Here is a 12,234-nt window from a genome sequence, read left to right on the forward strand (position 1 = left end):
GACACCTGGGTGGCTCAGTTGGTTAGGCGACTGCCTTCGGCTCAGGTCATGATCCTGGAGTCCCGGGATCGAGTCCCGCATCGGGCTCCCTGCTCAGCGGGGAGTCTGCTTCTCCCTCTGACCCTCTTCCCTCTTGTGCTCTCTATTCTCATTCTCTCTCTCTCAAATAAATAAAATTGTAAAAAAAAAAAGATTTTAAAAAACACTGAAATTTTTTGAAAGTTGGCTTAAGTTAGTGGTGACGGTAGAGATAAAGAAGGGCATTTGGGAGGAATTTAGGAGACAGGTTGGGTGTAGGAAAACCCAGGATCATTATCAGATTTACAGCTTTGGAGGTTAGTTAGTATAACTTTAGAGGGGGGAATACAAGAGAGTGTAAGGAAGAGGTGCAGAGGGAGGGATGATATGGATGAGGAGTCTTATTCTGGGCGTTTTGTGTTTGAGATGACTGTGGAAGTCAGAAATACTCGGGAGGAAGCTCAACTATGGATATGGACTTGTAGATCTGAAAGTCATCAGCACCTAAGAGATAACACATGACATTACCACACAAGCTGTGGCTCAGGGGAGAGATGGGCAGACACATACAGCTAGCTGTTAGTTTTTGGGGGGCGGGGGGTGCTTCTTCCCCATTCTTGGTATTTTTTTTCCATTTAGGAAAGCACAGCACTCCTAATCTCTATGCTTCCTCATTCGCTTTGCTCAGGTCTAGTGCACATCACCAGGTTCTCCCAATGTTAATTAGTTAAGGCTAAATGAGGTCATAGGGTTGGGGCCCTAATCCAATAGGATTGGTATCCTTCTAGTAAGAGGAAGAAACACCAGAGATCCCCCACCCCCACCCTGTACCCAGAGAAAAAGTCCTATGAGGACTAGGAAGCCAGTTCTCATCAGATACCAACCCTGCTGGTACCTTGATCTTGGACTTTTAGCCTTCAGAACTGTAAGAAAATAAGTTTCTGTGGTTTAAGCCCCCTAGTCTGTAGCATTTTGTTATAGCAGCCTGAGCTAATAGACCCATAACATATGAAATTTTTTCACAAGAAGCTTTATTACAAAATGCAGGGGAGAAAAGGCTTAAAGGAAAAGGCCTAACCTCAACTGCACAGGGTGACTGACTAGAATGCTTTCAAACAGAGCTTTCCTGCCTCCAGTTTCTCCACTCACTAGATCAAAGGTTCTGAAACTTTTCAAACAAGTTCACTTGAGAAGACCATCACTCAGTACATCTGGGGAGGGTCCTCAGGGCCTGCATTTTCATCATGTATCCCAAGCAGGCACAGAGTTGTCCTCAGGTACACTGGTGAAGAGGCCAGCGAAGGTTGACATCCAGCCCACACGTGCCCCGGCACAGGTTAGGGAAAGTGTCTTTTTCTTTGCACAAAGGCACACTGACTCACCGAGAGGCTTGCACCTACTGGAACATACCAACCAGAAGTGGCACTTATCCTTTTTGTATAAACACTGATTTGTAGGGTGCCCTTGGATCCAGCTGATTCAGGTAATCCTCGACCACCATGTACTACAAAAATGGAAAATTTACATAGGCCCCAAGGATTCCCTAAGGAAGCAAATCTATACATTTTTGTAGGAATGATGTTAAAAGATTGACAGTCCAATAGACAGATGAAGGTTTGCTAGAAAAGGCTGGAAAATCACCTTATAGTGATAGATTAAGCCACAGAACAAAAGATGGAGTGATGTCTTGGACTGGCAATATTTTTTCCTTTGGTATTTACCTAAGAGACCCCAATATTAAGGCAAGTATGTTTCTTGGAGAATTCACATACACTATTGAAATGCAGAGAGGTTAGATACAAGTCATTGCTTGTTACTCGAAATGGTGGGTTTTTAGATGATTTAAATTAATCCAGAGGGAAAGGACACTTATGTGCGCCATCGTTAACAAAGGAGATGGTAGATGACATTTATTTTTGGCAATAGAGAGAAATCCTCCCGAGACACAGATGCTTTCTCACCACGTGAGAGAAAATGAAAATTCACTATGAGAAAACTGAAAATCTCAACACAAATTTAAATAAGGAGGCCTGGTAATAGGAAGCAGAGAGAAAATGTTCCTTCCATGACTGGCAAGCCTTGCCCATGGGGATTACAGAGGGGAGATGCCTCTTTTTTTACATCTGGATTATTTGGAATCTTCGTGAAGGAGCCGTCACGCCACCCTGCCTGCTATGCAGCCGGCCAGTGTATCTGAGGTCAGCGTTTTGTGAATTCCTTATCCAGGTTAGGCCATGGATCCAAGAGCTGCTAGCTCCGCCTAAAAGCTGTCGCCGCTTCCTTTCTGCACGGCTTGACCTAGACACTGAAGGGCTTTTCCCTGGCATGTACCGCAACGTGGGTGTTGAGTGCTCCCATGTACGTAAAGCTCCTTCCACACTCATCACAAGAAAAAGGCCTCTCCCCTCTGTGATGGTGCAGATGGGTCTTCAAACTTCTCTTCTGGAGGAACCCCTTGCCACATTCAGAGCACCTGAAAGGCTTCTCTCCACTATGCGTATGCAAGTGGACCTTCAAACTTCCCCTTATGCAGTAGCTCTTGTCACACTCGGGACACTGGAAGGGCTTCTCACCACTATGGACTCGAATATGTTCAGTGAGCCTGTACTGCTGAGTGAAACTTTTGCCACATTTAACACAGGAGAATGGCTTTTTGTCACTGTGCTGGAGCAGGTGGCTTTTCAAATTTCCTTTGAGACGGAAACTTTTATTGCACTCAGGACACTGGAAGGGTTTCTCTCCACTGTGGATTCTCTTATGTTCAGTGAGCTGAGACTGCTGAGTATAGGTCTTACCACACTCGCCACATGCAAAGGGCTTCTCCCCCCTGTGTATCCGCTGGTGGAATTTCATGGAGGCCTTCCAAAAGAAGCTTTTGTCACACTCAGGACACTGGAAAGGCTCCTCCCCACTGTGAAGTCTCATGTGCTCAGTGAGGTGCGAGTGTCGGCTGAAGCTCCGGCTGCACTCAGAACAGGAGAATGGCTTTTCTTTGGTGTGGACCTTGAGGTGCTCCGTGAGCCTCGACTGCCGAGGAAAGGTCTTTTTGCACTCATCACAGGAAAATTCCTTTTGCCTGTTGTGGACTCTGCTATGGCGAGTGAGCTTAGAGGGCCGGGTGAACCTCTTGCCACACTCCCCACAGGAGAATGGCTTCTCCTCACTATGTAAACGCTGGTGGGCCTTCATGGCATTCTTCCAAGAGAAGCTCCTGTCACACTCTGGACACTGGAAGGGTTTCTTCCCACTGTGCTGAAACAGATGGGCTTTTAGGCTCCTCTTTAGGCGGAAACTTTTCTTACACTCAGGACACTGGAAGGGCTTCTCTCCCGTATGAACTCTGATATGTTCAGTGAGTTTCGTCTTGTGTGTGAATTTCCTACCACATTCGTCACAAGAAAACGGCTTCTCTCCACTGTGTATCCTCTGGTGGGCCTTCACGGCAGCCTTCCGGGAGAAGCTTCTGCCACATTCTGGACAATGGAAGGATTTTTTCTCATTGTGTTGGCAAAGATGGGCCTTCAAACTTCTCTGCTGGCGGAAACCTCTGTTGCACTCTGGACATTGGAAAGGCTTCTCCCCAGTGTGCACCCTGAGGTGCTCAGTGAGCTTGCATTGCTGGGTGAAACCCTTGCCACACTGCTCACAAGAAAATGGTTTCTCTCTTTTGTGCAAACACAGATGCTTCTTCAATGTGGCTTTACACTGGAAGGTCTTGTCACATTCAGGGCAGGGAAAGGGCCGCTGCCCCGTGTGAACAACCTGGTGGTGAGTGATCAGGCTGCATTTGAGATAGTAGCTCTTCTCACACTTGCCACACTGGAAACGCTTCTTCTTACACAGGATCATCCGGTTCCACCTGAGTTCAGGGGTCCCTCTGGATTTGTTTTTGTGCTTTGAATATTTACAGGGCTGAGTCTTAGCGTGGTTTCTTTTGTGCTTTACCAAGTCCCTTTTTAGCTGAAAGACCTTCCCACAGACAAAGCAGGAATAAAATCTTGGTCCTGGTGGAATTTCCAAGTGACCTGGAGTACCTATCAGCTTATGCCATGGATTGCTGTTATCCTGATTAGATGCTCTGAGGTCAAGGTTTTTATGTACAATCCCTATTTCTTGGAGACTTGGATGCTGTAAGGTTGCTCTTTCATCTGATAAGATCTTTCTTTCCTCCCCTGGTAAGGTAGCACATGAACCCTGCTTTAGGAGACCATTTAAATGGCCTTCCTTCTCTTTTGCCCTGAGAGTTCCTTGGTCACCTGGAGAGAAAAAAAGAAGACCCACCCTTACCAGTAATGTGTCTGTGCTATGGTGGGGTCAAGAACTGTGTTCACATTTCTAAGGAATCTCAATGATTTTGATGACTCTGTGCATCTGCCTGCCACAGGTAAATTATATTTAAGTTTAACTTTGATATGTAAATCCTTCCAGTATGTGTTAAGAAATGGCTTAGTATGGGGGAAAAAAATTGCAGGCAGATATATCTTGTGAACTTATGGATGACCCTCAGAGGGTAAGCAGAAGTTGAAAGAAAATAAAGATGAGTTAGTCTGAGAATATGACCATTCTATTTCCTTAAATCTGTTAAATAAGGCTTTGGGTCATATTCTTGCCCCCAAATTTCAGGAAAAGCTTTCTGGAAGAAATGCTAATAGGTATCTTTCTTAGGAATGTCAAATGGCAATTGACTAAATTCACAAAGAACACTATGGAGATAATTCCCTTTTCCAAGAACTCTGCATTATAAGAAACGTATTAATATAAGCACAGTCAGTGCTGTTCCCAAAGTAAAAGCCATGAGGACAGGAAACGGGGAGCTGAGTTGGCACCTTATTCTCACCCACAAAAACTGGAAAGAACAATTTCAGATGCTCACTGGAGCCCCTATATTTCAGAACTGCTTTTTCTCCCACCTGTTGAACTGGGTCCTCGGGTTCTCCTTTTTTAAGTCTCTTAACACAGGAGGAAAATTCACCTGTCAGGAAGGGTAGGCCTGTCCCCAGAGAAGGACTCTGATTATGCTCTGTGGTCATCTTAACAACAACATAGGTTATGTTTCCATCCGGGTGATGTCATTTAGTAAGTTAGCGCTCCACAGCTAATGTCTAGATCATACTTACCTGTCTCCTTGAATCCTATTTCTTATCACTTACTATTTATGCCAGGCAGAGAAGCAGCTGTGACTACTGGGTGAGTGCCACCTGGCAAGAAGGGAACATTACTTTCTAGGGACAACTAAAGTTGTCCATTCTTTGTTACTCAGAAACCTTTCTAGGTCCTCCCTTTCTATAGGATGAAGTCAAACTTCCACCTTGGCATTCCTAGCCTCAGATAAACTGGCATTAATTTATGTTTCCCCTTCTCCATCTCCCATCCCAAGAATAACATTCAGCTATACATTTTCTAAATACAATGGGCTTGTTCCCACCTCTGAGCCTCAGCTCATGTGTGACCCCTGCTGATCTTCTCTAACCAAATCTGCCCATTCTTTGCTATTTAAACCCTAATTCCTTAGAAGTCCTCCTGGGAAACTGCTATCTCTACTCCACTCATTCTCCTCTAAATCCCTGTAGCACTGCTACCACTGCCACCTATTTTATTAAACTGTATACAGTCCCATTTTATAGATGACTAGTCCAACAGTTCGGTACAATCGACTAACTTAACTGCCATGTCAGGTAAGACAATAAACTCCTATAGGAGGACATACATATAGGTATATAGACCTCTCCATCCCACCCCCAGCCTAAGTAATAACTGACAGTCCTATGAACATGGTAGGGACTCAATACTCATTAGATGAATGAAATAAGAGACGGTGGCAATGAAATAAAGTCCTTGGGAATTCTTTTATTCTTTTGATGGACCTAACCATACATCCCTGGGTTCAAATCCCCTCCTCTTCAGGAGAGTCCTTTGACTTCCAGGGACTTAGAAGATCTCCATTTAATAAAACATTAGCATAGTCTAAAAAATGACCTATTCCTTTAAGTATTTAAAGTGTTATAAAGTGTTTCCAATGTTTTTCTTATGATAAAAGGAATTCAAAAAGGAATCCTTTAAAAGGAACTTAAAAAAAGCCCAAGTTCTAAAAATCTGTACAATAAAAAATATTAACTGGATAGTTGTCCACTGCTCTATACTCAAATGGACACAATGGTATGATGGAGAAGGTGGTTGTTCCTCAGGACTTGACAAGAGGGTCCTTTACTTGCTCTTTTACAGGTACTTCTTTCCAGGGTCATAATTTTTTTTTTTTAATAAAACATACACAACTTCCCTCTTTATAAAAAGTAATACATTCTTATATTTGTTTCCCACTTGAATAAAAAAACCTAACATTCTCCATCAAAACAATTGTTTCTTATTCACTATGTCCAGCTGCCTATCCAGAAAGATTCAGGAAAACGAAATGAGTCCTGACCCTAAATCCATCATACTCACCAAAATACGGCAACTTTCCAGTCTTCTGCAAGTCCCACTGCTCATCAGTAGAAGGGCTAAGTGTTATGTTTTTCTCCAAGGGTCCCTGGTCTCTGATTAACAGCATTTTCCCTTGTTCTATCCAGGAAATCAAATCTGGCTTGGAAAAAACGCCACCTGCAAAGAGAGACCACATAGACTCAGTCTGGGTTTACCTGAGTACTTCACTAAACGTGATTTTCACAGTTAACTTTGATTCCTGAAGATACATCATCAAAGTTAGGTCAAAAAAATTGAAACCCTTGAAATTACATGAATGACAATAAAATATAACCTAACCAAAACTGTTTAGCTTAAATGTCCTCTGCAGTATTTCACAAAATTAAAGGAAACAGAAGTTAAGGGCGATGATTTTTAACAACAGATCCAGGCAGAAAGCATTAACAAATGATCATTATGAGAACAATAAAAAGCAAAATCACAGGGGGTCAAGGAGGGAGCCCAATCACTAAACACCTCTGACTAGACATCCAAGGAAATTAACTACTGAGGTACAGTGAAGGAACCAGGAAGTTGTTCAATGACAGCACTTATGAAGGGGGAGAGAGTAATGTGTCTAATGATATAAGCATGAAGGGAAGAAGGGTAGTTATAAAGCAATGGAGAGATTTTAGAAGATGCAACGGATACTATGTAGTAGCGTCACCTAGTGGTCATCCCTCGGGTCAGTGTTTCTCAAAGCGAACTGGGTACCACCAGCATTTAGCAGCACCTGAAGTGCTTGTTAAAAATGTAGATTCCTGGGCCTGAGGCTGGACCTGCTGAATCCTAATCTCTGGGGCTGATATCTGGACGTCCTGTAAAGAAAATCATTTGTAGCGCGCCTGGGTGGCTCAGTCTGTTAAACGTCTGCCTTCAGCTCAGGCCATGATCCCAGGGTCCAGGATTGAGTCCCGCATTGGGCTCCCCACTCAGTGGGGAGTCTGCTTCTCCCTCTCCCTCTGCCCCTACCCTCTGCTTGTGCTCTCTTTGCCCCCCCTCAAATAAATACATAAAATCTTAAAAAAAAGAAAAGAATTTGTAAATAATGCCATTTGGGTTTTTTTTTTTTTTTAAAGATTTTATTCATTTATTCGAGAGAGAATGAGAGAGAGCGCATGAGAGGGGGGAGGGTCAGAGGGAGAAGCAGACTCCCTGCCAAGCAGGGAGCCTGATGCGGGACTCGATCCCGGGACTCCAGGATCATGACCTGAGCCGAAGGCAGTCGCTCAACCAACTGAGCCACCCAGGTGCCCCTGCCCTTTGGGTTTTAAAATGTGGGAAAATCAGACTGGATTTTCCAAGCCCACGGACACTAGTTATGATAACTCCAAACTCAACACTGGATTAGCACATGGCTCTAGTTTCTTGTACCTTACTGGCCTCAGACTGCTTAGCCTGAACTCCAAAAGTTGAGGTGTCCTGGTGCTCTGTCCTATCTACATTTCTCCCTAGATGATCCCACGTAGCCCTCAGGTTTAAAACACCAGATTTGTGAATCCAGTCCTGATCTTCACTTGAAATTCTGGTCTCGCATACCCAATTATATATATTTCCATACAAATATCTAATAAGCATCTCAAACTTAAGGTTCTCTCCCCAAGCTTCGTCCTGTCAGTGAATAAAGCCATTGCCTTCAACATACTTGAGCCAAAAATCTAGTTGATAGTTCTTTCACCCTGACGCTCCATATCCAATCCACGAGCAGACTCTCGAATGCTACCTCCAAAAGATATCCAGAGCCCATCTTACTTCTCTTTGCATTACTAACTACCTGGTTCAGCTGCCATAAAGCCTCACCTGCCCTGCTGAGATTCTTTTTTTTTCTTTTTTTAAGATTTTATTTATTTATTTGACAGAGAGAGACACAGCGAGAGTGGGAATACAAGCAGGGGGAGTGGGAGAGGGAGAAGCAGGCTTCCCACTGAGCAGAAAGCCCACCCCAGGACCCCGGGATCATGACCCGAGCCGAAGGCAGACACACGACGACTCAGCCACCCAGGCGCCCCCCTGCTGAGATTCTTGGCTGGTGTCCTTCTTTTCATTGCTGTGCACTGCCGTTCATTCTCCACATAGCAATTCAAGTAATTAATTGTTAAAACAAATTTTGACATATTACTCCTATGTAAATCCTCTCATCATCTTATCTTCCCTTCGTCTAGAATAAAATCCTAGAGGCCCTTTTCTCATTTGGTATACCACTGTCCCCTTCTCCTAGCCTTCTGCACATGTGCTCCAGCAGCCTCCCCGTGGCTCCCAGCACGCACTGAGCACATACATGCCAACCCCTGAACTTCTGCACTAGTCCTTCCTCTGCTCAGAATTCTCTTCCCCCTGATTTCACACAATAGACTCATCTTGTCCTTTGTATCTCCGATGGAAGAGATTATAAACCCCAAAGGAAGGAGAGAATGCCACAAGTTATACTAAGATCAGCTATTAAAGTGAAAACAGAAGAAATGGTTTTAATGATACAAGAATGAATTCAAGCAAGTTGGATAAACAGCAAGGTATAATCTCCACAAATTTCTCTTCAAATCTCCTCCCTGAGTATTTCTCTAGGGATACCTAAAAGTCCTATCCCCACTGCTCTTTCTCCCTCTACCAGTGAACTGTTTTCCCAGATCTTATAAGGATAGAAAATTCATCCTATTTAGGAATATAAGCAGGCATCAAAGTATCACTTAAAAAATAAAAGGGTACACTTAAAAAAAAGAGAGACGAATTGATTATTTAATAATTTTTAACTGTGGGAGAAGCAAGGGAGGGTTTGTGTGAAAGAGACTGTAGAATTGATAAGACTGAGGGGTGCAGATACCACTAGATAAAAAGGGACAAGTTAAATATTCCCAGGCTGTAATAGGAAGTTAAGGACATATTCTGAGTGTACATTAAGCACAGAATTATATTCAACCAGCTAATAGCTAATACAGAGCAGAAATCCTATTGGTATTAGGCAGGTTCCCCCAAAATGATTCCTTTGAAGCCCAGCTTACCCAGAGAATCAAGAGTCTCATAATTGGTCTTCATCACTTGCTGATACATTTCCTTCTGCCACTTCTCCAGGATCTCCCACTCTTGCTCCGAAAAATATAAGGCCACATCATCAAACGTCATCCTTACCTAGAATCACAAACAGTACATACGTACGTTTTCACTTTCAAGCTACTGTCTTCCAACGTCCATGTCTTTAAGAGACAAGAAGAAACCATACTAAAGTCTCCTTCTCTCTGGATGGTGCCGTGAACAATGTAATAAAGGGGTCACAGAAGTCTATTGGACCCACACAGTGAATGAATGACTAGCAGACCTTTGAGCACATGTACCATCTAGAGAGGGATCCTTTACTTAGCAGCAGTTATTGCTATGCAAGACTTTTAAAAAAACTTTTTATTCTGAAATAATTGCAGACTCATAGGAAGTTGCAAAGAGTGTATAGGCCAGAAAGGTTCCCTGTATCCTGTACCTGTTTCGGGAGGGGGTGAGAAGCAGAAGGGAAAATGCATAACTTTAGTAAGATTATTAGATATGAAATTTCAGAAAGGGTAGAAGAAAAACTTGCATAGGTAAGGAGATTATACTTAATTGAACTTAACAGTTTCCTGGATTAAGTTCAGGATATGCGTTTTAAAGTCTAAAACCGGTGTTCACATTTTCCATTAACAACCCCACTGGTTTCCCATTTTCTCTCATTTCCCAGAGGCAGCAGTCTCCGGGTCCTCTCACGCCCACTCTCCCTTCCCGTGACTTTTTTCATCCGTTTATACAGATGACGTTCGCTGAGGCCACATTCACCGGCAGGGCACAGAACGAGAGCCCAAGAGAAACCACGACGTTCAAAGAGCCCCGACACAGGGCGGGAAAAAGCGGGTGACCTGAGGGGACGACCGGTAAAGACCCTGGATTTCTCCACTTGGCCCCTTTCTTCCGGCTCAACTGCGGAACAACTCGAGCACCTACACGCCGCCTTCACCGGCCAGGGGCTCGGAGCTCAGTCATGGGTCGCCGACAGTCCCCCGCCGCCTCACTCCCCGACTCGGGACCCCACTCCAGACCGCGACAGGGACGAATTTCTACACAGCCCGCAACCTCCACGGTCCCTCTTACCGGAGCCGGCTCCGCCATGGCCCTTCGCGCTCCCGCCCGGCACCTGTCGCGGGCCGGGTAACTGCCCCAGAGCCGCCGAGCGCGCGGACGACTCCGCGGCACCTCCCTCGGCGCGCGGCCTCCCGCCCCGCCCACCCCACCGGCCCAGCCCCCACGCGGTGTACGCTGGGACTCGGGCCTGCCCCCGCCCCACAGCGCCCCCTGCGGCCCGGAGGAGCTAGCGACGGCCGCGGCAGACGCCTTTGCTGGGCTGAGCCGCTGGCCGCAGCGCTGTCGGTGACAGGTCGTCTGGTTCTGCCGGAGTCTCCAAACGAGGAAGAACGAGACCCAGACGCGCTGGAAGGCATTGGAGCGAGGGAGGCGGAGAGGTGGACGTGGCGTGAGCTGCACGGAGGGAGGAGACTCACTCTTCACTGAGCCCTGGACGGAAAGGGGGTGCGGGGATTGGTTCCTCCCCGAAGCGGACCCCAGGCGAGGGGTAGGATCAGCTGTGAGGCCATCCCCGGAACGGAGCGAGGGAGGTGAGCCGGCCAAGGGGATCAAGGAGCAGGTCCCCGCCGTGGGCAATGGGGAGTCTGTGGTGCCGGGCACTCGGAGAGTGTGCAGACCCGCTCAGAATCCTCCCGCCACGGGCCAGGGGCCAGGAGGCTGGAATTCATCCACCAAATCCTGCCCTTCTTCAGTAAGATCACTTCTGGTCTACTTGGACACAGGCCGAGCTGATAAATTTAACTGTAGGTTTTTGTAGATACATCGTCTCAAGTGAGGACGATGTATCGTCCTAGTTTGCTGAGAGTGTGTATTATGAGTGGGTGCTTTGTTTTGTCCAGTGCTTTTTCTGCATGGATTTCTATTATTGTGTAGTTTTTCTCCCTTAAGCAATTGATATGGTTGATTAGATGGATTGATTTCTGAACATTGAACCAGCCTTGCATTCCTGCCGTAAACCTCACAGTAATAAACTGTGGAGGGTCTGAAATGCCACTCCTTTAACAAGCTAACAGATCCACCTGCCATAGTTTCATTCATGTTGGCAAAACACAAGGCTCATGGGTCATAGGCAGCATGAGCTTTATGTTCACATCGTTTGCTTGCCCCCAAGTCCCGTGGGAATGATATGGGGTGACCCAGATGCATGTTGCACCTATGATGGGTTTGTGTCACAGATGAGGAACCCAAACCTTGGAATTCCCACTCTACAGTAGAGCTGCCAGCAATTTGCTCAACTACTCTGATAATCTCTCTTCTGTTTTGTATTTAGGCCATTTACACTAAATGTTGATATATTTGGATTTACATCTATCATTTTATTATTAGTCTTCTGCTTTTCCTGTCTGTTTTTCATTTCTCTGTTTCCTCTTCTGGGTTATTTGAACCTGTTTTAGTATTGCATTTTAATTTACTTGTTATAATTTTCACTATATCTTTTTGTATTTTATTTTGTGGTTGCTTTAGGAACTACAAAATACACATTTCATGTTCTTTTACTTTTTAAAGAAAGCAGCTTTATTGGTATGTAATTAATATACCGTAAAGTTCCCCAATTTAAACCATACAGTTCAATGACTTTTCGTGTACTCACAGCTTCTTCCTTTTTTCTTTCTTTTATTTTTATTTTTTTTAAGATTTTATTTATTTATTTGTCAGAGA

At 44.9% G+C, this 12,234-nt stretch overlaps 2 protein-coding genes across 2 annotated transcripts in view; both read right to left on the minus strand.

The window, feature by feature from the left end:
- ZNF786 (zinc finger protein 786) overlaps positions 1 to 6,587 on the minus strand; it is a 31,240-nt gene extending 24,653 nt beyond the window's left edge. Inside the window, exon 1 of the mRNA XM_073899360.1 lies at positions 6,460 to 6,587. Coding sequence (XP_073755461.1) covers positions 6,460 to 6,504 — 45 coding nt within the window. The 5' untranslated portion in view covers positions 6,505 to 6,587. The remainder of the gene's footprint in view (positions 1 to 6,459) is intronic.
- ZNF425 (zinc finger protein 425) lies at positions 1,900 to 10,900 on the minus strand. The gene is made up of 4 exons (XM_025854817.2): positions 10,585 to 10,900; positions 9,474 to 9,600; positions 6,460 to 6,615; positions 1,900 to 4,274 (listed from the first exon to the last, which is right to left on the minus strand). The coding sequence occupies exons 1-4, from the start codon at positions 10,600 to 10,602 to the stop codon at positions 2,317 to 2,319; spliced, it is 2,259 nt and encodes a 752-aa protein (XP_025710602.1). The 5' UTR covers positions 10,603 to 10,900; the 3' UTR covers positions 1,900 to 2,316.
- Positions 10,901 to 12,234: the final 1,334 nt, after the last annotated feature.

The sequence above is a fragment of the Callorhinus ursinus genome, unplaced genomic scaffold (assembly GCF_003265705.2).
Source record: "Callorhinus ursinus isolate GAN/ISIS: 27379988/994484 unplaced genomic scaffold, GSC_fseal_2.0 scaffold12, whole genome shotgun sequence".
Taxonomy (NCBI): Eukaryota; Metazoa; Chordata; class Mammalia; order Carnivora; family Otariidae; genus Callorhinus; species Callorhinus ursinus.